General features: G+C 42.5%; 1 protein-coding gene across 1 annotated transcript in view; it reads left to right on the top strand.

Annotated features, from left to right (window-relative positions):
- Window positions 1-24879, top strand: part of fam184b (family with sequence similarity 184 member B) — a 28277-nt gene that overhangs the window by 1925 nt on the left and 1473 nt on the right. Inside the window, 16 exon segments of the mRNA XM_008292428.1 lie at window positions 3761-3949; window positions 6209-6883; window positions 7508-7643; window positions 8021-8172; window positions 8257-8802; window positions 10002-10109; window positions 10192-10490; window positions 11351-11495; window positions 13325-13444; window positions 13693-13825; window positions 14129-14259; window positions 14545-14660; window positions 18277-18633; window positions 18763-18877; window positions 21356-21466; window positions 23530-23927. Of these exon segments, the coding sequence (XP_008290650.1) occupies window positions 3761-3949; window positions 6209-6883; window positions 7508-7643; window positions 8021-8172; window positions 8257-8802; window positions 10002-10109; window positions 10192-10490; window positions 11351-11495; window positions 13325-13444; window positions 13693-13825; window positions 14129-14259; window positions 14545-14660; window positions 18277-18633; window positions 18763-18877; window positions 21356-21466; window positions 23530-23927 (3731 nt within the window).

Raw genomic sequence — 24879 nt, 5'->3', positions numbered from 1 at the left:
GAGTGGTCTGCCCTGGCTGAATGGGCGCTGCTAAAGATAAACCAGCAGCACATCAGAGTGTGTTTACACGGCGGAACAAGCCAATGGGAAGAAAGTGAGAGCTGACCATATCGGGCCAGCTGTTGTGGATGTTCACATAAGCTTGTTGCGTGAACAAACATGTACACGCCCACGTGAACACAGAGGGAAGAGTGGTCTCTTGACGTGACTCACGGAGATCAACAGCAGCATATTAAAGCCAGCATGCACATATGCACCCACACCTCGACTCCAGTTCTGTCTGTGGGTTTTCCTGCACTTCCACTGTCATAGTGTTCCCAGCTGCTGCACGCCCAGCAGCCTCTTTGATACGTGCATGGAGGTGTGTGCATGAGTATGTAGGTGGGGGAGGCCGATGTCAACAGAAAGTGTATTCACGCTTTTTTGCCCTCTTTGCTCAACCTCTCCTCAACCAGTCAGTCTACATCTCACTCACATTTCAACTGCCCTGTCCCAGCTCTCCTTTACACCGAAGACAGAATATTAATTTCATGCTTTGCTGACTATGAAGTTATCGTCAATAAGCACAGACACTGGCTCGCGAGGCTACATGAATAACATTATCGACTGGCAGGATCAATACGGGGGGATCTCGAGTCAGGATTTACAGTATCAAGAGGCCCTCGCCACTTCTCTGGCCAAGCTGCCATGCCAAGCGTCTTCAGATTTACGCCCAAAAAGCTGCATCAAAGTGTGAAACTGCCTCTAATCCTAAGTTATTACCCTGGCGCTGTAAAATAAAGGCGTCACAAATGTAATAAACACTGTTCAGGCTTTTACAGTGACGTCTAGTGCTTCTCCCACTACTCTAAGTGGTGCCAAATTAGAGAGCTGGCTGATAAATATCATCATTAATGTTCTCCTCAACTTTCGCTTCAACCTTAAAGTGAACTCATGTTGCTTTTTGCTAAACATTTCTGAGATATTGTTAAATGCTAAAACGCAACAGCAGTATATATACAGAAGAGTCAGCGAAGTGACTCATTCTTTGTCAGTTACAAGGAAATATAATGTCAGAGCTTTAAATGGATCATTAAACAAACTATAAATTCTAGTGTTGCAGCAAAACCCCTGAGTATGCACAGTGTTAAACAGGAGTGGGTTTAATTGTGTGTTAGTTATTCTTTGAAATGTTACCGTTTCCTTTAAATCCAACAGAGAAAGAGTAGAGATATGTCTTTTTTTTATGATGGAGATAAAACCCTTTATAGAGATTTAGATCAGTGGTCTCTTACCCTTCTGACTTGTGACTCATTAAGATAAAGCAGTGATAGCTGCTCTACTTGGGCTTTATGCAAATAAGCTCGGATTTATGGTTGTATCTTGAATAATTTTTAGAAGAACAAAGAGGAGAAACTATCCAATACTACAAAAGAGAAAAGTAAGATCGAGAGACATTGAGGAAAGAACTAAATGTACATTTTTGTGGCAGATTTTTTGGAATTCCATCTTGTAGATAGAGCTGTAGTGATTAATCAGTAAACTGCAAACTCTATTGATAATCAGTTAATCTTAGTTTGAGTTGAAAAAAAGTCTAAATTCTACAATTGCAACTCCTTAAATGTCAGTGTTTTCTGGTTCCTCTGCTTCTTCATGACAGTAAACCAAATGTTTTTTGGGTTGTGGACTAAACAAGACATTTGAAGGTGTTGTCTTTGTTTTTGGGAAACACACGTCGATATTTTTCAGTTTTGTGACATTTTATAGACCAAACAAGTATATGATTAATTGGGAAAACAACTGTTCTATGCAGCCCTCCATGCAGGTCATCCTTCTGCTCCTCAGATTTACTCTTTACATGTCTGGTAGTCTTTGTGTGTTTTTGGGGCTATTTTTCATCGTTTGGCCAAAGTCCCTCAGTATAAATTAAGAGGAATCTTTAAGCTACAGTTGTAGTTTAGACAAGAATTTTCAACTTCATGGCTTGAGAAGGATCTTACTTCTTCCGAAATGACAGTATCTTATTCGAGAACTGATCTTCCGAGTTTGATGTGGAACAACTGACGTCAGCACCATCCGGTATGTTTGGGGAAGAATTGCAATGCGGACTGCAGCCAGGCCGCATCAGCCAACATCAGTAGCTGACCTCACTAATGCTTCTGCAGCTGAAGGAGGACAATTCCCTGCAGCCAGTTTCCAGAATCTTGTGGAAAGCCTTCCCAGAAGAGTCCAGCATGTTAATGAACACAGTTTTGGACCAAGATGTTCCATAGTCACAGCTGTGGGTGTAATGTTCAGGTGTCATGTTGTGTAGTTTGCCCGACCCCAGTATGGAACCCACTCATATAGATAACTAATAGGTTTCAGAGGAAGCTGTGTTAAATCACCTTGTCTTTTCTTCTCTCATGCTAAATTTCCCTCCTTGCTCTTACTTTTAAACCAGCCAAAGAGGACACCCAAGAACAGCACACCCCCTCTTCTCTCCCCTCAGAGTCCCCTTCATTCCTCTTAGTCATGAGTCATAGTTCGTGAGCCAAAGTTCGTGCACCATGACGTGATTGAATAGCCGGCCTGACATACCGTTCCAGTGTTTGAGTGACAGGGTTTGGGGAGAGGTCAAATCCGACATCGATATCAGGAGCTGGATTATAAGAAATACATCATAGATTATTGGAGGGTGACAGTGTTGGGTCCGTGGAAGTGAATCCGCAGGACGGAGGGAATGTCTGGCAGTGCTGTACCAGCTGTGTGCTGCAGACAGAGAGGCGTCTGGGTAAAATATGAGCCCATGTGTCTCCTGCATACACCCATGCTTGCACACACACACACACACACACACACGCACTCCTGCGAGCGAGTAAGTGAGACGTCAGGGTCACCAGGAGCAGATGATGACACAGGCGACGTGGAGTAGAGGCTGCAGTGAATAGTGGGGTGAAATAGGCCATATTTCACATGTTAGTCACACTCTATATGGGGATGTTGGAGGGCCACAGCACCCATGTCGGCATGTATCACTCCATAAAGCTGCACCATAATGGCTCACAGGTCTTTGGTTACAGCGGATGCACGCAGACTGTCAGTGTTGCTGTTTAACCTCTGTGTATTATTGTGTTTGCACATCACAGTCGGTTTAATGTTTGTTATCGTAAAGCTGCCAACTCAAAATATTGACTCCATAATGTGTGTGCACTAGTATTGGTATTGGCTGCTGTTCTGATGTACCTCTGTAAAACAAATGCAAAGCGAGGGGAAAAAAAAAACATGAATGAATCCATGAGTGAGGATGGAAACTGTAATCAGGTCTGCTCAGACTTCATTTAGATTTTTTTGTTCTAAAACAAACAAAAGAATAAAAAAATGATCACCAAATAATAATATAGAAATAAAATTCGGTCAGTCACATCGAAAAAATATGGAGATAAACTCGTGGATAAAGTTAAAGAACAGTTTAACACTAAATATGTCAACAATAACTCGCTGTTTAGCTTAAAATTACTCTACAGTTAGTTCCAAAATGGACACTTGACCTTTGGAATGCAGAACCTTAAAGCTCAACTTGACAGCTAATAAATACAAAGTCCTACAACTACAAACTGTGTGTTGAGTAGCCTGATTAGGAACACAACACACAGTGATGAACAAAAGGAATTATTAAAGCCCCATCAGTAGTAATTTGTTCCTGTTTAGCTTCAAGGGTAAAGCGTGATGTTGTATTCCTAAAAGCAAGGACACTGTTGTTAAATCACAGCTGTTAAATCTTGGCCTGTTTGCTCTGCAGGTGATTTATTCTCTGAACATGAGGAACGAGGAGCAGGAGGCGGCTCTGCAGGCCTTGAGCCACGCCCACCACGACGAGCTCCACCGCATCCTGATGGAGACCTGTCACGAGGGGGAGGGCTCGGCATTACGGACCCGCCTCCTGGAGCTGCAGGAGTCTCTGGATGAGCAGCAGAGAGTTGGAGCCCAGGTGTGTGTGTGTGTGTGTGTGGACGCACTCTTACCCTCCTGATCACGGTGTTCAAGGGCGTGTTGCATCGCTGTAATTTAATGTGTAAACTCGCAGCAGGAGCAGCAAATCAAACCTGCCCCAAATGTGACCTGCAACAGTCGCCCCATTTCAGATAGCCGGACTTAATAATTTATACCTCTTGCACCACAATAAAACATCGGCATGAATCATAAATACCCACATGACTTTCTTATGAGCTCTTTGGGAACAAAAATGCATCTTAACATCTACAAACATAAAAAATGTACATGTACCTTAAACTTTTGTCCTGGAATGTCTTACTGTGTGGTTTGTGTCTCTCTCGCCGTATGGTTTTCAGTTTAGATTGTCTTTTTTTTTTGCTGCAGTTTCATGGCAGGTGTATCCATGTGGGTCTGTAACAAGAACACCAACAACAGTAAATACATGAATCACACTTCAAAAAGTGAATCAAGTGAGCAGTCATATAGAGTGCAGCACAACTTGGAAAAAGAATGACTACATTAATAGTGGGAAACATACGTTATAAGATAAGAAAAGTTTCACTGATGCAAATACTGTAAGAATACAGACGGAAAAACATGGTAACATTTTACTTTAAGGCCCGTGTTTAGCCTTTATAAGGAGTATACAAACATACAGTAAGATGAAAAATGTCACAACACTATGCTGTGAAAATACTTGCCTACAACAAAAATGTATACATTCAAAACCTTACTTATGTAAAAGTATGTAAATATCATCAGCAAAGTTTAATTAAACGATCAAGAGTTAAAGAATTCTGTCACTATTATGCAGTAAAATGATCCCTGTCAGTATTTTTCAATTACATATGATGCTTTTGGAATAAAAGATACTGCTGCATTAACGTTTATGTTGCATTTTACTGCAGTTGATGTTTAAAGTTGAGCTAATTTCAACCACTTCATAAATTGCTGGATAGTTTAATCTACAGCAGTGCATCATATTATTAAAAACTGTCAAATTTTGGTAGCGTCGCCGTCATGTAAGAATCACACATCTCTAAAGCCACGTTTTTGATGAGCTCAGAAAAACAGCCCTGCTGTCAGCGTTTCTGCGTTTTCTAGTCAACACAAGCATGTTGTTGAATGCTCAGTTTAACTAGATTGTCTCAACCCATAAACAAACACTTGATCCTTTAGTTTATTGCAAATCCACCAAATTGGAAGATACAAAAGATAAAGAAAGATATAAAAATGTAACCTGAAAAGTAACCAGCTGTCAGACAAATATTATGGAGGAAAAAGGACAATGTTTGCCTTTGAGAATGGAAATTCTAAAGTATAGTACAAATATTACATAATTGTAGTACAGTACTTGAGTAAATGTAATTAGTCACATCCCACCACTGTTGTTAACAAAAGGCTAATATATGTTGAGACAATAAATAATACAATACTAATATTACATCTATATAAAAATATAAAATCAGTCTGCATAGAAGATACTGTGCACCTAAAATGTCCTTAAAGCTACTCGAGACTACATTATTTATTTTACATTGTTATGTAGTGTTTGTATGTTGATTATCAATAAAGGAACATGATGTAAAGGGCTGCCATAAACATACAACTGGACTGTGCTACCTAATCTCATGAGTCTCATGACTCTTGTAGTCAGTGTTGAGCAGGTCAGCTAAGCATGTGAAAATGTGGCATTTATTAGTATGTAGTCCAACATTTATGGAGACTAAAAGTTCAAACAATACTTAAATAATGAGCCTATTTTGCAAGATAAGTTGTATTTTCACTATAACTACAAAATCCTGGTTACTTTTGTGGGGAAAAAACAGTGATAAAGACAGAAATGTATGACTTAAACCTGCCTGATCTCGACAGTACAGACTGATAATGATGTTTTGCCACATTCTGAGTATTGTTTAAATGTCAAAACATCGTAGCTAATTGGCCTTTATGACCACAGTTATGACTTTTATCAAATGTTTTGTATAAACACCCTCCATTGGTCTGCACGCTTTCTAGATCCCAACAAACACCTTGGTACAGGATATTTGTAATCCGAATGTGTCACTGCAGAAATACACATTTCTGGGGGGGGAAGGGAAACATGATGCCTTTGAATTCCTGCCTGAAATAAATTGGGCACGTTGTAAGGAAAAGGGTGCATTTCTCACTACTGAGCGTGCATACTCAGTGGGCAACCAGTTTATGTCTAAGTGCAATGTGCAGTTTATCCTTTCATCCTGTGTGCCTCCAGGTGCAGGCAGACTTTGAGATCTTCCGCATCCAGGTGGAGGAGAGGGAGCGTGAAACTGAAGCGGAGCTGCGGAAAGAGTTTGAGGAGAAGCTAAAGGCTGCGGTGGGGGAGCTCCAGGAGGCCAAGGCCCAGATCAGCGCTTCCCAGGAGGAGAGTGATAGGCTGAGCAAAGACCTGGAGAAGGCCGGAGAGCAGATCCAGGAGCTGGACGCCAAATGCGAGGAGCTGCAGAAATCGGCCGACGAGGAGATAAAGAGGAAAGAGGAGGACAGACAGAGAGAAGATGAGGAGAAAAAGAAAGAGAAGGAAGAGAGACAATCAGAGCAGCGCGAGGACTTGGAAAGAGTTAAAGCCCTTTCGGAGGAGCTGAAGGCGTTGAAGGAGGAGAGGGATCGAGCAGAGGAGGAGAAGAGGCGGGCGGTGAAAGAGGAGCGGGAGCGGTGGGAGCAGAAGGTGAACGACCTGAACGAGGAGAAGGAGGAGATGAGGAAGAAGATCGAGGCGGAGTGGAGGGAGGAGCGGCAGAGGTGGGAGGAGAGGGAGGAGGAAGAGAAGAAGGGGATGCACAGCGCTCTGCGAGAAAGAGTGAAGAGGGCCGAAGCGGAGGTGGAAGGTCACCTGGAGAGGCTGGCTGAGAGCAAGAGGAGCACGGTGAAGCTGCAGGAGCGAATACAGGTACGCACATCAAGTTTTCACTCGTCCTAAATATAGCACCGTGGAAAAAAAGGAGGTGAAAGGAAATTGAAATGTTGCAACTCTCTGATGCACCCAGCTAATGATTGTGTTGATGGGAAAGGAGGGAGTGAGGTAGAAGCAGAGAGAAAAGGGGGGAATCTTGCTTGTCTAACCACAGGCTGCCCTCCCTGAGTGCTATTCCCACTGCCAACTATCTGCTAATGAGTAGTTTGAGCAGGATAGATTCGCTGCACCACCACCATTACCCCCTCACGCATGAACATTAAGCAGCCCTACGAGAGCTGGCACAGAGCTGACATAAGCCCTCACAGCAGACCATTAAAGGCTCACAGCTGGCCGAGATAGTTCCCTGACTCACCACATTTCATCCCTCATTCTTCTCTATCGCACCTCCTGTTTTGTCTGACTTGTGTTCTTTCTCTCCGTCCTCCTTATCTGTGTCAAATTTGCTGTCGACTTTTCTCTCTTCCTCATCCATCTTTTTTTTTCTCTTCTCCTTTCTATTCCCCTGTGATTTTTTTTGTCATCCCTCTACGCTCCTCTGCATCACCCTCCTTATGAACCAAAAAAATTCCCACCTGGCCTTTGTGCCTTTACCTCCAGGACCTGGAGGAGGAGCTGGAGCTGGATCGGAGGCGCGTGACGGAGGCTGAGGGCGTGGCCAAACGGGCGGAGGAGGAGCTGGCGGTCGCCAAGGAAAGGCTGCTGCTGCAGGAGGACGAGCTGCAGAGCAGAGCAGGTAGCGTCTCGCAGTCCGCCTGTCTTCTCACCTGTCTGCGAAAAGAAAGTAAACTCAGCTGAGCTCTTTCCATTATTCACCCAGACTGGCCCCCGACGTTATAATATATACAGAGAATGCAACAAATCCACATTATTCATCCTCCACAAAGGCAAACAGTTTCATCACGGTGTCATCATACCAAGTCAGCAAAAAAGAAGCTCCAGAATTTTATTTATTGCATGAGAATGAATTTTGTTTTTGGCCCCTCCGCATTTAATATTGGTCTGATGGAAGTCCATTCTGCTTCTTCATACATAATCAGTCAACGTGCTGGTGCGTGGTTGTTTGTGTGTGCTTGTGTTCACTTGGTTGTGTTCGTTTTGTGTGTGTCACAGAGGAGCTGCTGAATCGTGGAGGCTGCGAGGTGTGTGTTTGTGCTGAAATGGAGGAACTGAGAAGCCAAGTGAGTCGTCTACAGAGCAGGAACAGAGAGCTGGAGCTTCAGAGCAGTGGCCGAAACAGCGACCACGCCCGGCAGATACGCCAGGTAACACGTGGAGAGATGTCGAAAATACAGATAGAGATACGGATGATGTACTGAATGAATGTGTGTGTGTGTGTGTGTTAACAGCATGCAGAAGCCTTGTCCAGTCTGCGCTCAGAGATGGTGAGAGCCCAGACTGAGGAGCTGCGTCGCATCCAAAAGCACGCAGATGACGAAAGGGACAAGCTGCAGAAGGAGATAGAAAAAGAAAGAGAAAGCCTGCAGACGGAGAGGGAGCAGGAAAAGGATCAGTTCGACAAGGACAGAAACAAAATGCGCAGAGAAAGAGACGAGGAGAAGGAGGCGCTGCACAAAGAAGTGGAAGAGGTGAGAGAACGTCTGAGGAGAGAGAAAGAGGAGGAGGTGGATCGGCTGCGCAAAGAGCTGGAAGTCGAGAGGGTTCGGATTCGATCCCAGCTGGACAAGAACATCGAGCAGGTCGAGGCGGAGAGAGCCAACGTGCAGCTGAAGCTGGAGGAGGAGAAGAAGAGGCTGGTGGAGAAGGCCGAGGAGGACAGGAAGCGGCTGAAGGATCAAGTGCGGAAGGCGATAGAAGAGGTGATGAGGAGGCACGCGGCTGAACTGAACAGCGTCCAGGAAGCTCTGAGCTCAGAGAAGAAGACCAACCAGGAGGTCAGTGTCCGTCTGGAGGAAGAGTTTATTCCATTTAACTAGAAACCACCACTAGATATATCAGGAAGCACATTTACCAGGCCCACATCTCCTGCCGTCCTCATAACAGCAGAAAGGATTTACATCAATAACCTGTCTGGTGTAAAATCTGCATTTCTATGCACTTGTTTAGTGATCCAGGATGTTTAATTACAATATTTCCGAACCGAGACTGTGCACAGTGTACTGACATTGGCGACTGTATGCTGAAACCTAAAGAGATATTTTTCTGGGCGGATGATTAAATAAGAGTTAGGCCCTGTAGTGAAAGAAGATGCAGTTTCTCTATAATGTGCACTTTTATCTGAATTTAAAAATAGCCTGCCGTTCAGCTGTGGAAGCCGAATAATGCAGGCTTAATTATTTTAGTTTCAGTGTCAGGCAGACTTTGGATGTCATTATTTTGGATACGGGGACAAACTCCTGCCAGTAATAACATCTCCTTTCATCCCGTCTCACAGCTGCGGCAGTAAAACTTCCCCTGCTCTGAGTCTGGGTGATGCACATAATGTGTGTTCTTGTGAAAACTTTCAGACGGCAGTCCCAATCCTGATAATAATTACCGTTTATGTGACATTCAAGACATCAGGCTACTGAACAACATCGACACAAAAACATACGAATTGACTTGGACGTTCTTTTACACAGTCAGCAGGGGTTTTCTCTTTACTCTAAATCAGTGACTCTAAACATTTTGGGTTCATGAACCCTCAAAACAAACCAATGTCTGTCTAACATTGTCACCTGCTGCATAGGTGTTAAACCCAAGAGATGAAATTATAGAGAAATGGGTCAGGAAAAGAAAAGATTAAGCAAATGTGTGAAAAAAAAAACATCACCACTTTGTGTAGCACAAATGTTTTGTTCTCTGATCTACTTAATTCTCTCGTGACCCCCTGAGGGAGGCTTGGCCCCCCGCCGATTGGGCTAAAAGAGCATGATTAATGGATATTTTTTGCTCCCAGTGTAAATGTAGAAATATAAAGAGATTTTATCACATAATTGGCTGCCCTTTGAGCCTTCTTACAATGTGCACTTCATTATGACTAATTATTAATTAGGTTTAGTAATAAGAAGGAGACAGAATGGTTGGGTTAAGTGCTAGAAAGAAGATAAATTGCTAATGTAATAATGGCTTTGATAATGAATATTCTTTGAAGGTGTGTGTGCGTTTGGAGGAGGAGAGGCGAGCTGCCGAGGAGCTCCGCAGCAGGTTGGAGAGGGAAAGAGATGAGCTGGGGACGAAGCTGAAAGATGCCACCAGTGAGGTCAGAGGTCAATGAGTGAGTATTTTTATCAGATGAAAACATGTAGAATATCGGCTGAAACCCCTGCAACATGTGCTCTCAGGTTTCCCGGCTGGAGTCGGCGATCCAGCAGAGAGACAAGAAAGAAAAGGTGGCTCCTGAAGCTGCACCCTCGTGTGGACCACAGTGCTCTCGCCTGGAAGAGGAGCTCCATCAGGCCCGGAGTCGACTGGCTCGGATTCAGGAGGAGGCAGAGAGGCAGCGAGACAGACAGCAGAGAGAGATAGCGTCCCTGAGAGCCGACAAGCATCGGCTGGAGGAGAAAGTCCTGGAACAGAGCCGGCTGAACACGGAGCGGAGTCTTCTCGAGCAGAGCCAGCGGCACACCGAGGACCGGATCAGGTAGCGGAATAAACACGGACCTGCCAGACTTGCTTAGGCTTACATTACAAAGTCTTGACTCCGCTTGTAATCTCCCACTGCCCTTCACTTACTGTAAATGATCGCTGGGGAAGATCAAAGGGAGGGAGCTAATCATTCAAATTGTGGCTCCAAGCGAACCTACAGCGTCTTCGGTTCGATCCAGTTTAATTTCAGTGAGCTTTATTGATATGAAATATGTGTTGCCAGAACAAAAACACAGCAAGAAATAAGTCACAGCAGTTCAAATGATATGTGAACAGTTCAACAGTGTCAGTGCATTCACAAAAATTAAACACGCTTCAAGTAAACATTGTCCATCGCAGAAGACATGTCCCGTCTCATAGAGTTCTACATGTTTAGCATCTTATTTCTCACTGTATACTGACAACGATTAGTGTTTAAATGCACTCAAATCAGCCAGTTACCTTTAGTTAAATGTTTTTAATGAATCTAATACACTAGTTCCCCCCTTATCTTGATAGTTCAAACTAAAATAATATTTTCCATTCATACCCACACAAATAAAACCCTGTTACCTGAAGGTATACAGGATTCTGCTCCACAAATACAACCAAATACAAGCATTTTTTAAATCTCTTAATATTGCAATGAAAAAATGTGCTTTATGGAATCAAGTTATTAAATAAAGTGAGAAATAATCAGGTTACAACCCCGCATGCTGGATTTATAAATAGTCCTTTTTAACATGAGGTAAAAAGCACAAGAAAACAAGACACCATGCAGCGATTAAACAGCAGAGTGAAGCAAGAAGACATAAATAGTAATTTTGCATGTAGGTTACCCTCCGTCTCACTCCTTGTTCTGATGCGTGCCTGCAGGGCAGAGTGTGAAGATCGTCTCAGAGCAGAGTTCAGGATAGAGATGAACGCTGCCGTCGCTGAGAGTGAACAGAGGTGGCAGAACCGAGAGCAGGAGATGCAGAGCCAGATATCTGAGCTGCAGGGTCAGCTGAGCGAGTCACAGGTGAGCCCAGTTCACAAAGTAAACTACAAAAGCCTGTTTATGATGCTCAGAGCAATCCTGATTTTCACTTGCGAGATGTACTGATTTGCACTTTTTTTTTTTTTTAACTTTCTTTATATTCTGCTCGAACGGCTAAAAAAGTCTTAAATTGGTGGAGTGGAGCTAATGAGGGATGGATGAACAATTAAGGCTAAGTTTGGAGGTGAAGCTTAAACTGGAAGAAAACTGGTGGAGAGATGCACTTTTCAAGTTCAACTCCACCTGAAAGTGGTCTACAAGATCCATTCTACTATATTTTTCTCTTGCTCCAAGCTTGACTCTTTTTGGATGTCTTTTTTTTCTAATGATGCACGATATTAAAATTTCTGGCTGATACCGATATACGATATTAAGATTTCTGATATCGCCGTTAACCGACGTTACCAATGTCGATATTCAATTTTTGTTCACACCGAAAAATGAGTATAAGTTAGCACTGTGAGAACGTGAGAACTATTCAAAAGAAGCCCATCCCAAATTAGACCACATAGTCTTCTTTATTATGTAACAAAAGTAAAACATATTTAAACATATTTGACATTTAAGTCCAGGACTGTTTAAGTAAAAACATCTGTGAAATAGCAGCAATATCAAATGTAGAGGCGAAGGAGTGTTGGACAGTCATCGGTTTTTCACATTGGCTAAATTTATTCATCGGACCGATACCAATATATCGGAAAAAACATGAATATCGGCTGATACCAATGTGGTTGCTGATATATTGTGCATCCCTATTTTTTTTCTCTATATTGCCCTTTACATGCTATCTGCAGTGTGCTCCCTGTTCAAGGCACCTTTACCAAATACTAATACTACATTGGAGAAGTCCTAACCCTCCTGGAACAGCTCATTGGTTAAAAGATTTATTATCTTGTCTCCACTTTGAAAGCACATAGAAGATCCATCCAAAGATTTCACAGATCAGGGGACTTCTTTCTTTCTTACGTTAACCCTCTTGACTTGATCAGAAATCTAAGCTGTTCAACACCTCCCTCTCTCTTCCCGGTTTTTCCTTTCTTCTCATCTGTCACTCAGGAAAATGTGTTCTGTATAGGACGTGTAGGAGGGTGAATCTGGGTGGTGGGTACGTTTTGTGCTGTTTCTATGTTTGTCTCTGGGTTGAACACGTCAGAAAACTGTCAGAGGTCTTATTCGCAGCTACCATCTACAGTTTTTGTGTTCTGTTATTCAATAAACACATCGAAAAGAAAAAGCTAATTTAGTTGCATAGAACAGAGAACCAGCATGACAAGTTACTCAGCTTGATGGATCACAGTTTGTTTAATGAAACTGCTGTAGTTGTATTAGTCATTTAGTTTATTCTGAATATCAGAAAATTATGAGATATACTAAGTATAACTGTTGTCACGATGACGTCAACAAATATCATGTTTTGGCCGACCAACAGCTTAAGATATTCAGTTTTCCCACAAAATACATGAGTGTTTATAGGAGAAGACAATTACATTGTGTTGAGCAGTTTTAGATGGTATTTCAGGACCCATTTTTGGTACTAAAAGTAAAAAAAAAAAAAAAGACTTTATGGAAGTGCAGAAGTGCAATCCTAAATTGCTGGAGCACTCTTTTAATTAGTTCCATAAGCCCTTGTTGAACACATATTGAAGTCTGTGTTTTCTTATTTATTTTAAGAAAGCTGTTTGAGTCTGCAAATTCTAAAACAAAAGCGACGTCTCCATTCAATTGTCGCTGCAAATTCATCATCTCAGGATTACGCCAACAGCCCACAGAGCCCTGAAAATCCTTCCGCTCACGATTTCTCCCCAACGCAGGCGGAGAAGAAGAAGGCGGGACAGGGAGATGATTGCCACGGCAACCCCGAAATTGAGAGGCTGAGAAAGGAGGTCCAAGACACTAAGGAGATAAACAAGAAACTGAGGGACTTGCTGCAGGTACACACACACAAACGATGCGCACACATTTTTAAAAATCATATGTGCACTCTTTTATAGATTTTCTCTGTGATGAATAATTTAGCAGCTTTGAAAGTGTTGCAGTGAAGAGGCAGCACAATCGTACTCCATGAGTGTGCGTTTACACATTTAAGCACTATGTATCTGTGCTGTAAAGACAGGATTTTGTGGGCTTAAAGAATAAAAATGTTGCAAAAGAAGAAAAAATGTGTGTTAATGTGTTGGAGGAGCCCCAAACCCAGTCTTCAACTGAGGAGAGACACAGTCACGCCATGGCGCTGCAAGCATTAGAGAAACAGGCAAAAGAAGATCTGCTGTCTGAGAGGAACAGACTTCAGACAATGCACCACCTGGAGCTCGGTAACCCACACATGCACACGTAAACACACACGGGCATTAGCATAAGCACACGCAGGCGTTAACACAGCCGGTGTAACACAGCTGCACGTACACACACACACACACACAAAAAAAAAAACAAGTGCACACACACACACAAATACACATGCACAGTGATCTACACGTTGAGATTATAAATTCAACAGTGAAGTTGCTATTGCCATGGATACACTTCACCATGGCAACAGCAAGAAGGGTGCCTGTAACAGTGGGCCAAATTGATTTTGTTTTTCTGTATGTGTTTTTTTTTGTGTGCGCTATCAGATAAGCAGCGTGCAGAGTTGACCCAGCAGCACACGGAGTGGAGCCGACAGATGACCCAGAGACACATGCAGCAGATAGAAGACCTGCAGGCCCAACTGCAGGCACACACACAGATGATGGCTCTGCAACAGGTGACAAACACACACTTTATCTGCGTGTTGTGGCCTGTAACTCCCCGTGGTAATCTGTCTCTGTGTGCACACTCGAGCAAATAACAGCAATTTTATAACCGATATTATTATCCGCTGCGTGAATAAAATCCTCCGTGTCTGTGGGATTAAGCCAGAGCAGCACATTAACTGCATGTAGCAGAACTAACAACTTTCGAAAACCGGATTCTGAAACTCCACCTTGATGCAGACATGCGTAACATGTATCTGGTGTGTAACGCTGCATCTGTTTCTGTGTGCATGCAGGACCTGAAGCAGCAGAACCAGTATCAGGTGTTTGAGCGACAGCTGGATGAGAGTCGCTGTGCCATGCTGGAGCTGCAGAGGGAAAACACAGCGTTGAAGAAGCAGTTAAAGGATCGGTAAGGATAAGTAATCTGTTATTACGACAGTATTGATTGCTGACATTTTTGTTGTTGTTCTCAGTCATCCAGGTCATGGTTATTCTCGCAGTTTAATCATAGCAACTGGACTTGCTTGAGTTTCTTAAAGACGTTTCACCTCTCATCCAAGAGTCATCAGTTCTGACTCGTCGTCAAGAAACTCAAGCAAGTCCAGTTGTTACGGTTAAACTGCAAGAATATGTCAGCAAATAGTGAAAAAAATACAAAGAATACAAAGTGATAATCAAAACACAAATAAATATGGTGTACTATGTGGAGCTGTCATACAGCACAAAGAGAGGCAGCAAATTTTTATGTTAGGAAAGCTGGAAATGGTGAAAATTGGGAATTTATGCTAAAAAAAAAAACACTTTCTGCCTAATTCCCCATCAATTGACAAATTGTTTGATGGACTAAATGTTTTATAAATATGAAAAACTCAAACAAAAAAGCTAATATTATGTTACCAAATATCAAGTTTCAGTAAATACAGAATTGGAAGCAATAACTTAAAATCACCGGCATAAAATAAAGACTAGAAGCAGAGAAAACAGCTGCCCTGGTTTCATCTGAAGGTAATAAAACAACATTTACCTTCCAACAGCAGAGTGAATTAAACATGGAGTGGTAATTAGTGAGCTGGTCGCGATGTTTTCTACTTCGGGTGCAGCCAGGCCAGCTGTGTCTTCCTGCTTACAGTTTATATATTAAGTTAAACTAACCGTCTCCTCGTATCTGACTCGCAGCAAGACAGAACATTTCCCAAATTCCCCCTTAAAGACAATTGCAGGGCATAGAAGACAGAACACGCTGAGAAAAACTGTGTGAAGCCATGATAGCACAGCTGGTGTTGTTATCACGTTGTGAGTCTCTTTGCATGTGTGTGTGTGTGTGTGTGTGTGTGTGTCATCATGGCAAAACTCGGTCCTGGAGACACCTAGTTTAGAGGAGATTACCACAAAGGGGGCTTGGTGGGTGTTTATACACTGTAGAAAAACTGTAAAAAAAAGAGAAAATATCCTAAAAAAGGCCAAAAACAATGAATTAGCAGACATTGTCATGATATGCTTTGTGTAGAAACGCTCTTATCTTAGACTTTTCCTCGATGATTATCATTCAATGCCGTTAATATACTGACAGACACCAAAAGTTCTGCAGTTTTATTTCACAGATTTGATGTAAATTACTACAGTCAAACACCTTCAACAAAGTGTTAACACAAACTCAAGATTGTTAATACATTTTCTTATTTTGGAATTGATTCCAAAACACTTCATTTAATTTATTCAGATGAAAAATTATTCAGGAATAATTCTGCAGAGCCACTTAGAAGGAAATAAAAATGGTCTTTCTCAGTGTTACCACCAGCTCCTGGGCTGCAGCATAAAGTGAAGACCAACACCGGAGTTTACAAGAATAAGAGTTTTATAAATACCTTCAATAAATATCGAGGGAACAAAGTGTGAAAATACAAGCAGCCATGAGAGCATGGTGAGCTCCAGCAGCAAGAGCGTGGTGACAACACAGACTCCCCAGGTAGGTCTTTCATCCTCCGTCTCATGAATGGATAAAACCATGTAGCACCCAACAGCTCTGCCACTGCAGCATGAGTGGGGCTACACAGGAGGGCAACATGGCAGGAAGATTCAGCTTCGAGAGCAGTCCTTTACTTTAAGAACATTCATGCATTAAGTTGGATGTGATGAAAGAAGTTTGCTTAATTTGTATCCAAAAGTATAAAGTTGAATTCCAGTAGTACACAAAAAAAAGAAAACTAACAAAGATTTACCTGGAATCCAGAGGAAAAGCTTTAAATTGATAGTTCTGCATATTTAATTAGAGATAATTGTTGTAATTGAATGTAAATGTGTACGTAATGAAAGAAAGCAGAAAAAAAATAGTGTATTAAAAATCACAGTATATTTCCATTATAAAAAGAAAAAGACAGAGAAATAAATGTAATTGTGCATTATTGGCCTAATACTTAAAATAACTGTTCATTACTCATTTTACAGACCCTCCCATACAGTTTTAAAATGTCTGTGTTTTTGTGGACAGATTTTGTCAACACGATAGCGCTGCAGCTGTGCAAGATACAGTCATGAAAATGTGCAGGTGTGTAGCTGAGATCAAAATCAAAGTCAGGTTTGAAGATGGTTGTGGTTTGACCCACGAGTGCTGAGTGCTCACAGAGACGATCTTGTGATGGGATCACACCAGACACAACGCCTGTTAATGTACCAATGCAGCAGTAACTACTATATCATTGCATGAGTAGCCAGTATGGGTCACACTGCCTCAGTGTTTGAACTCTGCCCTTATTTTAATTGTAGCTGCACACCTGAGAAGTTTCCTGAGTGCATCTTGCATGATTGTGGTAATGTAATGTTGAAAAAAATCTGTCTTAATACGTAAAAAAAACAAACAGCTGCCAAAGGATTCAAAACCACCATAACACACACACAAACTTACACAAAGACTCACAAGATGAAAACAACACCAGCAGGTAATAATGTCATAGTTACTACTGAGGACTGGTGGGCCTGAATGGCTGGTGCGATCCCATCGCAACGTGGTCTCTAGGTCTGTTGTTGCTTCTGATTACTACATATTAGTGGAGTGAGAAAAGATTTAGATAATTGACATACTGAGTGAACAGTTTTTTGTTTTTTAAAAAATTATTTGTTAAAATACATCTAAAAGGCTGTTCACATCTCGGCTAAAATTTATCGCAGCATATGACTAAACATGTTCAGGTATGTTGCACTTATGCACTTCTTTTGAGTATATTTGGGATTTTTCTGCATTGGTATGCACAAATCAGAGCTACTATAATAGATACTACACAGAAAGTATATCTAGTACGGTAATAAGCAGCGTAAATTAACAAGGTTTAATGGATTCTGCCATTTACAGGATCCCTGAGGTCTTGTCTAGTAGTGCAAACAATACGAAATGTGCCAGAAAAGTTTCAGGACTGGTGTCACAAAAGATACATTTCAAACCCAAACTACAAACTACAAGTTTTCCCCTGGAGTATAAACACACTTTCCCAGCCTTCTCTGCCACGCCACCATGCACTCCTGCAAGGATTCTTCCAGGATCCTCTGCAGCTCCGTCGTCACAGCCATCTAGATGTCGTCCACGTCTTCAAAACGGGTCCTCTTGATGACCCCCTTGAGCTTGGGGAAGAGGAAAAAGTCCCACGGAGCCAGATGGGGTGAGTCGGGAGGTTGCTTCACTACAGAGATGTTCTTCTCAGCCAGAAACTGTCGGATGCTCAGGCCATTGTGAGCAGCGCATTGTCATGGTGAAGCAGCAACGACTTGTCCTGCCACAACTCTCTCCTCGTCCCACGCACTGAACGAAGCAAACACCTCAAGATGTCTTTGTAGATGTGTTGGTTGATCATCTGAAGGGGAAAACTCGTAGTTTGTTGTTTGGGTTTGAAATCTATCTTTTGTGACATCAGTCCTGGAACTTTTCTGACACATCTCGTAACACCTGTTTGTAACTCATCGTAGCTGCTTTATTGTGTCAAAGAGGTCACAACCACTATTCACATGCTGTTCTTGGATGTATTATTCCTTCCTAGGTCAGTGCAGAAAAATTCAGAGGCCGAAGAGAAAGAAGAGGAAAGCGTAGAGCTGAGGAAGAAGAGAGACGCCCAGCTGGAAGAAGAAGCACAACGTCTGAAGGAGGAAGTGGAGAAACTGAGGGTGGAAATGGAGAAACTGGAGGAGTCTCAGAAACACTGGGAGGAGAGGAAGGACGAGGACATCAAGGAGGAGGAGCTGGACGAGGAGAAGAAGAAGGAGCGGGAGGAGGAGAAGAGGAGGGAGGAGGTGGAGGAGATCAGGAGGGAGCACAAGAGGGAGATGCAGAGTTTGGTGTCTGAATACAGCAGCGCTCAGACTCACCTGCAGGCTCGAATCGTGGCCCTGGAGAACGAGTGAGTAGAGGACAGACACGAGGAGCAGAGAGAGGGTTCGCTGTGAATATGATGTGGTCAAACTGTAGATGAACTTCAGTGCAGGTATGTGAGAAAGTTTTCGTGTTTCTGTATATGATTTAACTGCAGGTTGCGCGAGCGGGAGGAGCGCTGCAGGAGGAGGGAGCCTCGATGCGATGACCTGCAGCTGGGGAGACTCCAGGAGAGACTGACGGAGAGAGACCAGCTCATTAAACGACTAGTGGTGAGAACACAAACACAGAGGCTCAGCAGTCATTGTTTACCTGAGGAACTGCTCCTTTTATAACTGGTTGGTGATATTCTATATTTTTGTTACTGTCAACAAATCTCATAAAAACACTAAAGCCAGCAATGAAGAGTGAAAACTAAAGTAAAAACACGTCGGTCGCACAGTTCCTCACCCTGGTTTGTGTAGTCAAAGCTTGATACTATCTGTTATGTGCACCATAAAGTTCCATTGTTGTCCAAAAACTACCAAGTTGTTGCCCTGGGTGATACGTTTCTGCCGAAAATCCTTATCAGAGCAGCAAATGCATCTCTGACATTTGCGTTATTTACTCCAGTTTGTATAATGTTTGCAAAAACAAAGACAAATGCAAAGACAGTCTGTAGTGCAATGAGACACGATGTCCCAGATGTGCTCAGTTGGTTTCAGGTCTGGGGAACGGGCAGGTCAGTCCATAGCATCAATGCCTTCATCATGCATGAACTGCTGACACACTTCAGCCACATGAGGCCTAGCATTGTCATGCATCAGAAGAAGCCCAGGGCCCACTGCACCAGCATATGGTCTCACAGTGGGTCTGAGGATCTCATCCCAGTACCTAATGGCAGTCAGGGTACCTCTGGCTAGCACGTGGAGGGCTGTGGACCCTCCAAAGAAATGCCTCCCCACACCATTACTGACCCACCGCCAAATCGACCATACTGGAGGATGTTGCAGGCAGCAGAACGTTCTCCACGGCGTCTCCAGACTCTGTCACGTCTGACACATGTGCTCAGTGTGAACCTGCTCTCATCTGTGAAGAGCACAGGGCACCAGTGGTCAATCTGCCAATCTTGGTGTTCTCTGGCAAATGCCAATCGCCCTGTACGGTGTTGGGCTGTAAGCACAAGCCCCACTTGTAGACGTCATACCACCCTCATGGAGTCTGTTTCTGACAGTTTGAGCAGAAACATGCACATTAGTGGCCTGCTGGAGGTCATTCTGCAGCTCTGGCAGTGCTCCTCCTGGTCCTCCTGCACAAAGGAGGAGGTAGCAGTCCTGCTACTGGGTTGTTGCCCTCCTATGGCCTCCTCCACATCTCCTGGTGTACTGGCCTGTCTCCTGGTATCTCCTCCATGCTCTGGACACTGCTGAGAGACGCAGCAAACCTTCTTGCCACAGCTCGCATGGATGTGCCATCCTGGATGAGCTGCACTACCTGCGCAACTTCTGTGGGTTGTAGACACCGCCTCATGCTACCTCTAGGGGTGAGAGCATTGACAAAATGCAAAAGTGACCAAAATATCAGCCAGAAAGGATGATAACAGAGACATGATCTGTTGTCACCACCTGCAGAACCACTCCTTTATAGGAGTTGTCTTGCTAATTGCCTCTCATTTCCACTTGTTGTCTGTTCCATTTGCACAACAGCAGGTGAAACTGATTCACAATCAGTGTTGCTTCCTACCTGGACAGGTTGACTTCACAGAAGTGTGACTGACTTGGGGTTACATTGTATTGTTTAGGTGTTCCATTTATGTTTTTGAGCAGTGTATTTGTGTTTTTAGGGTGCTGATTGTCACAGGCAAGCTGTGGACGTCTGAAATCACTGTGAGATGGACTAAAACTGGTTTAGTTGACAATAAGAAAAAATAAAGAATATCACCAGGCTTATATTTAAATCCTTGGCTTGTCCCTGTACATGACACGGTGCAAAGGCTGCTCATTAAAAGCTGTTTGTTTGTGAAATGTACTGTGTTTCCAGGGCAACTAATATTCCTCCAAGTAGGCTGTTTAGGAGTCTCACGTCTCTCAGTTTTCATGATTTGATTTGACTTCTTCAATCAGCCCAATAAAGACTTTGTTTAACGACTTCTTGCTAAACTGTCTTGAAGATGCCCTCGCCGGCCGATCAGTCAAGACATCTGAGCTCGTGGCTTTATGCTTGACCTTGGAAACCATATCACACAGTTCCCATTAGCAGATTTAGTTTGCTCAGGAGCCATGTAACTACAGCTGTCCAAACTTTCCATTAATCTGAGCACCTAAGGGACATCCTAGCGGTTGGGACAAATACTATTCCATGTTTTCTGTCTCAACAGTCACTTATCTGGTAACTGCAAATACCAAGTATCGACAATATCAGCTTCTCTGATTAGTAGTCAGAAAGCATCATCCAAGTGTCGTTCCTAGAGGCAGTTTTGTGACTAAGACTTGATGAAAAACTGGGCTGTTCTTCACAAAACTGAATTACTGTAACTACTCGGAGTAAATCTAATTGGAACCGTGTCTTCATGAATCATCGGTGGTCATATATGCGTAGGAGAATGTTGCTTTTTTTTTTAAAGTGTCCTCTGACTGAGTGCCGTGTCTACCATCTGTGTGGCATGAGGCAGCTTAGCAAACAAGTACACCCTCCAGACACAACAACCACAACAACAGCACCAATAGTGAATAAGGCCAATGAAAGTCCTTCCTCGTCCTCCTTCCCTGTAGGAAGAGAGGCATCAGCTGCAGCTCCACCCTCCTGTTGCCGGGGACAACAGCACCCTCAGGCTCCGTGACAGCAGCAAGTCCCGCCCCGGGAGCGTCACGCCAACCATGAGGGTGAGTTTGTCTGTTCGACTCATGCACATAATGTATTCGTCAAAGCGAAGCCCGCCAGAAGGGCTTGGTGGGTCGAAGCCAACTTCTGCTTCTGTGGCATGAGGCGGTAAAATGTACAAGCTCGCCCACTCGGCACATCGCTCGCCGTAAAGACGGGCCTCCTTGGCACAGTAACTCCATCACACTGCATTTAATTACATTTGGACAGTAAAGATGAAGAAGTGTGTGTGAAGTTTTTGTTTTTTTTTTAACTGTGAGGTGTGGAGCCAATAAATAACAGGAATTTAATTAGGCTTTGAATATTTTCACTTGATGTCAAATCTGTTTCAACCTGAGATCTGTTTTAATGAAATACTTTGCATGCAAATATGATGATGTACAATTTACAGACATCATGCTGTAGAAGCTACACTACAAAAAGAGTTTTATGGCAAAAACAAAAGCATCTAAACAGCCTGAATCATAATTTAAGGCAGAAACTGAGGGCAGCGTGCATTAATTTACCTACATTCATTGATAAATGAGCACAGAGAGGCTGGGATTGTAAATCTGGATGAAAGCTAAAACACAGCATCACCATACGCTGTTCCTGCGATGGTTGTTGGAAACAAATTTTTGGTTTATCTCCGTATAGTCATTACTAGGGGCATGTTTTAGTAGAAGTGCGCCTTGTTTTGAGGAACTAATAAGCTGTGTCTTCTGTTACGACTACCACATCTAGCAAAGGCTGGAATAAAAAGCAAGGCTGATGATAGTAATTATTATTAATGTATTCATTTTAATACAGATATAAAAAGGCTTAAACATCACTTCACCAGCTGGGCACTGCAGATTTTAGCAGGAGTTACTTAAATTGGACTTAATAGTGCATTTGTAAGTGACTATTTTCAGCCAAGGATTAATGCACTTTTTGGAAATGCTAGTAAGCATTTCCAGCACCGGTACAGCACACCGGGGACTGACCTAACGTTAACTACAGAGGCTGTGTTTGTTGTAATAAAGGGACATTTGTGGCTCACCGATTTAACTGTGAAATAAAAAATAGGACAATGGAGGCGCAGAGGAAAGTGTTGCATCCAGCTTTGGATACATTGTTGGTTTTGGGGTTTTAGTAGATTTGTCAACTAAAAGAAACTATTCTTTTTAAATTAAAACACCCACAGTACTGGTGGTCCTTTCGTTGTTTAACAGCAGAGAACACATTAAGTCTACTTTATTTTGAACATATTGCTCATGTTAAAGTAAAGAAATAGCAGGAGTCTCGCTGTGGATTTAGGTTGATGTCATCCTTTACCCTTACTTTCTCTGTTTCAGGGCAAATTTGACCCCTTGTGACATTTGACAGCAGTCACCCTAAATAAACACCCTAAATGTCATTCTTTTAGCCTGAAAGTTTCTTAACCTCTTGAGACCTGGCGGCCACATGCATGGACAACACATTTTGGGTTGTATTACCACATAATATATATATATTTTTTTTAAATTATTGTATATATATATATATATTTTAAACTGTTTATTATATATTTTTATTTTCTTTATATTTTTAAATTTTTATTACTAAAAATGCATATCAAACAAGAGCTCAGGTCTTAAGAGGTTAAAAGGACCCAAAATACACAAAAATTAAAATATTTTGAAATTTTATGGTTGTACAGGTGCTACATTTTTTTTTTTTTTTTACACTGAGGCAGTTTCGGGTCCATTAAGATGGATGGATTTTACATGTGCCAGTGTGGATCAAATCAAGGAAAATGGTGGTTGTAGGGAATCTTGAAATTGTGCAGGCCATGCTTTATGTGTTTTTTAATTTACATTTATTAATGTGACATAGGCTATTTAGACATTCTAAATAGATCTGTCGTTTAAAATTTGATATAGATGCTTACTATGTGGGAATTCTTGACAGAGATTCTTCACAGCATGGAAGACATAAAACATACATTTGAATAGTATGTAAGGGTTAAGTAACAAAAACATGAATAACAAACACGCTGTTGCAGCCTGATGTATGCAAGTCTATATAAGCCTCTCACCAGTATGCGGCTGTGTTCTCCCGACAGAGGAAACGCGTGGAGTCGCCTCCTCGTGTCACCAGCATCTCCGGCGCCGGCACCTACGACAGGAGTGTCTTCCAGCCCCACTCCTCGTCCTCGTCTTCCTCCTCCTCCTCCATCCATCAGCACTCCTCCTCCACCCTCCCCCACCAGTCCTCCTCCCACCCCCAGACCTCCCCCCACTACTCCACCTCCTCCCTTCCACACAAGCACACCTCCCTCTCCCTCAGCCAACATTCCTCCCCCTCCCTCCCCCGCTCCACTAGGTCCAGGACCTCCTGCATCCCTCCCACCCCGGCGCCAACCGCTCCTCTCCCCGTCTGCCCCTCTCCTCAGACGGGCATACGATACGTGTCCCCCTCCTGCCAGGAGCCACATGCACACCTGCAGGCCCACTCAATCAGGTACAGGCTGCAAGTCTGAAAAAGGAGGGAACGGGAAAGCTGCACACTCATGAGTACGACAAGTTTGTTTCAGCAAACTGCATTCTTAAGGATAAAAATATGTGTCAATGAGAAATCGACAAGCGCAAACCAGAAAAATACAGAACAAAAGTCAAATAGAAGACATTCCTTCACTTCAAAGCTTAAATAAAAAAAGGAAAATACATCCAAAATATCTTTCAAGTCACGGTGTGAAAAGTACATTTATATTATCAGACGTGTCAAGGCGAAAATGTCGAGTAAAAACAAATCGCTTAACATTTCTCTGTAATATGAGTAGAAAGATGAGTACAAATTATTTTTTCACACATTTATTATATCTTTAACTTTTTTTAAAGACCCTTTAAATGTCATCTGAAATATATTAAAGAGGTAGAAAAGCAGCAGGGACAACAGCACAATCATTCTTAGTGATGTTTTCTATTTAAGCTGATAGTAACTTAAGTATAAATTACTAGTTCATGTGAGTTCATTCAAGCCTGTGTCATACCAAACACTTAAAGGCTTCTGTATTTAGCGGTGGTACCAGTGTTTGCTTCAGCTTATAATAAGATTCAAAAACTTTACTATATGTAGTGGACATAAAAAAATAAAATCAGACTTTTGCACCTACAGGTAGACTGTTAAATATTTGTTTGTTCAGATACAGGTCTGTATTTTGTGGTTTCTTTCTCTCCTTTAAATGCATATTTTTCATGTTGCCTTTGTCCTGCATTTTTCTGGTTTATGCCTCTTGTTTTCTTTTTTGAAAATTCCCTTATTTTTTCACAAAAGCACCAGACAGCGCCGATATTACCAAAATAATTAACATACATGAGTTACATGAACATACATCACATCATACACATGCTCGTTTACATTAATAGTACATCAGATGAAAGTGTCACTATTAAATGTCTTTGACTAGTTTGTG

This window comes from Stegastes partitus, unplaced genomic scaffold (genome assembly GCF_000690725.1).
Source record: "Stegastes partitus isolate 25-593 unplaced genomic scaffold, Stegastes_partitus-1.0.2 Scaffold810, whole genome shotgun sequence".
Taxonomy (NCBI): Eukaryota; Metazoa; Chordata; class Actinopteri; family Pomacentridae; genus Stegastes; species Stegastes partitus.
The sequence above is the reverse complement of the archived record's forward strand: the minus strand, read 5'-3'. Positions and strand labels throughout refer to the sequence as shown.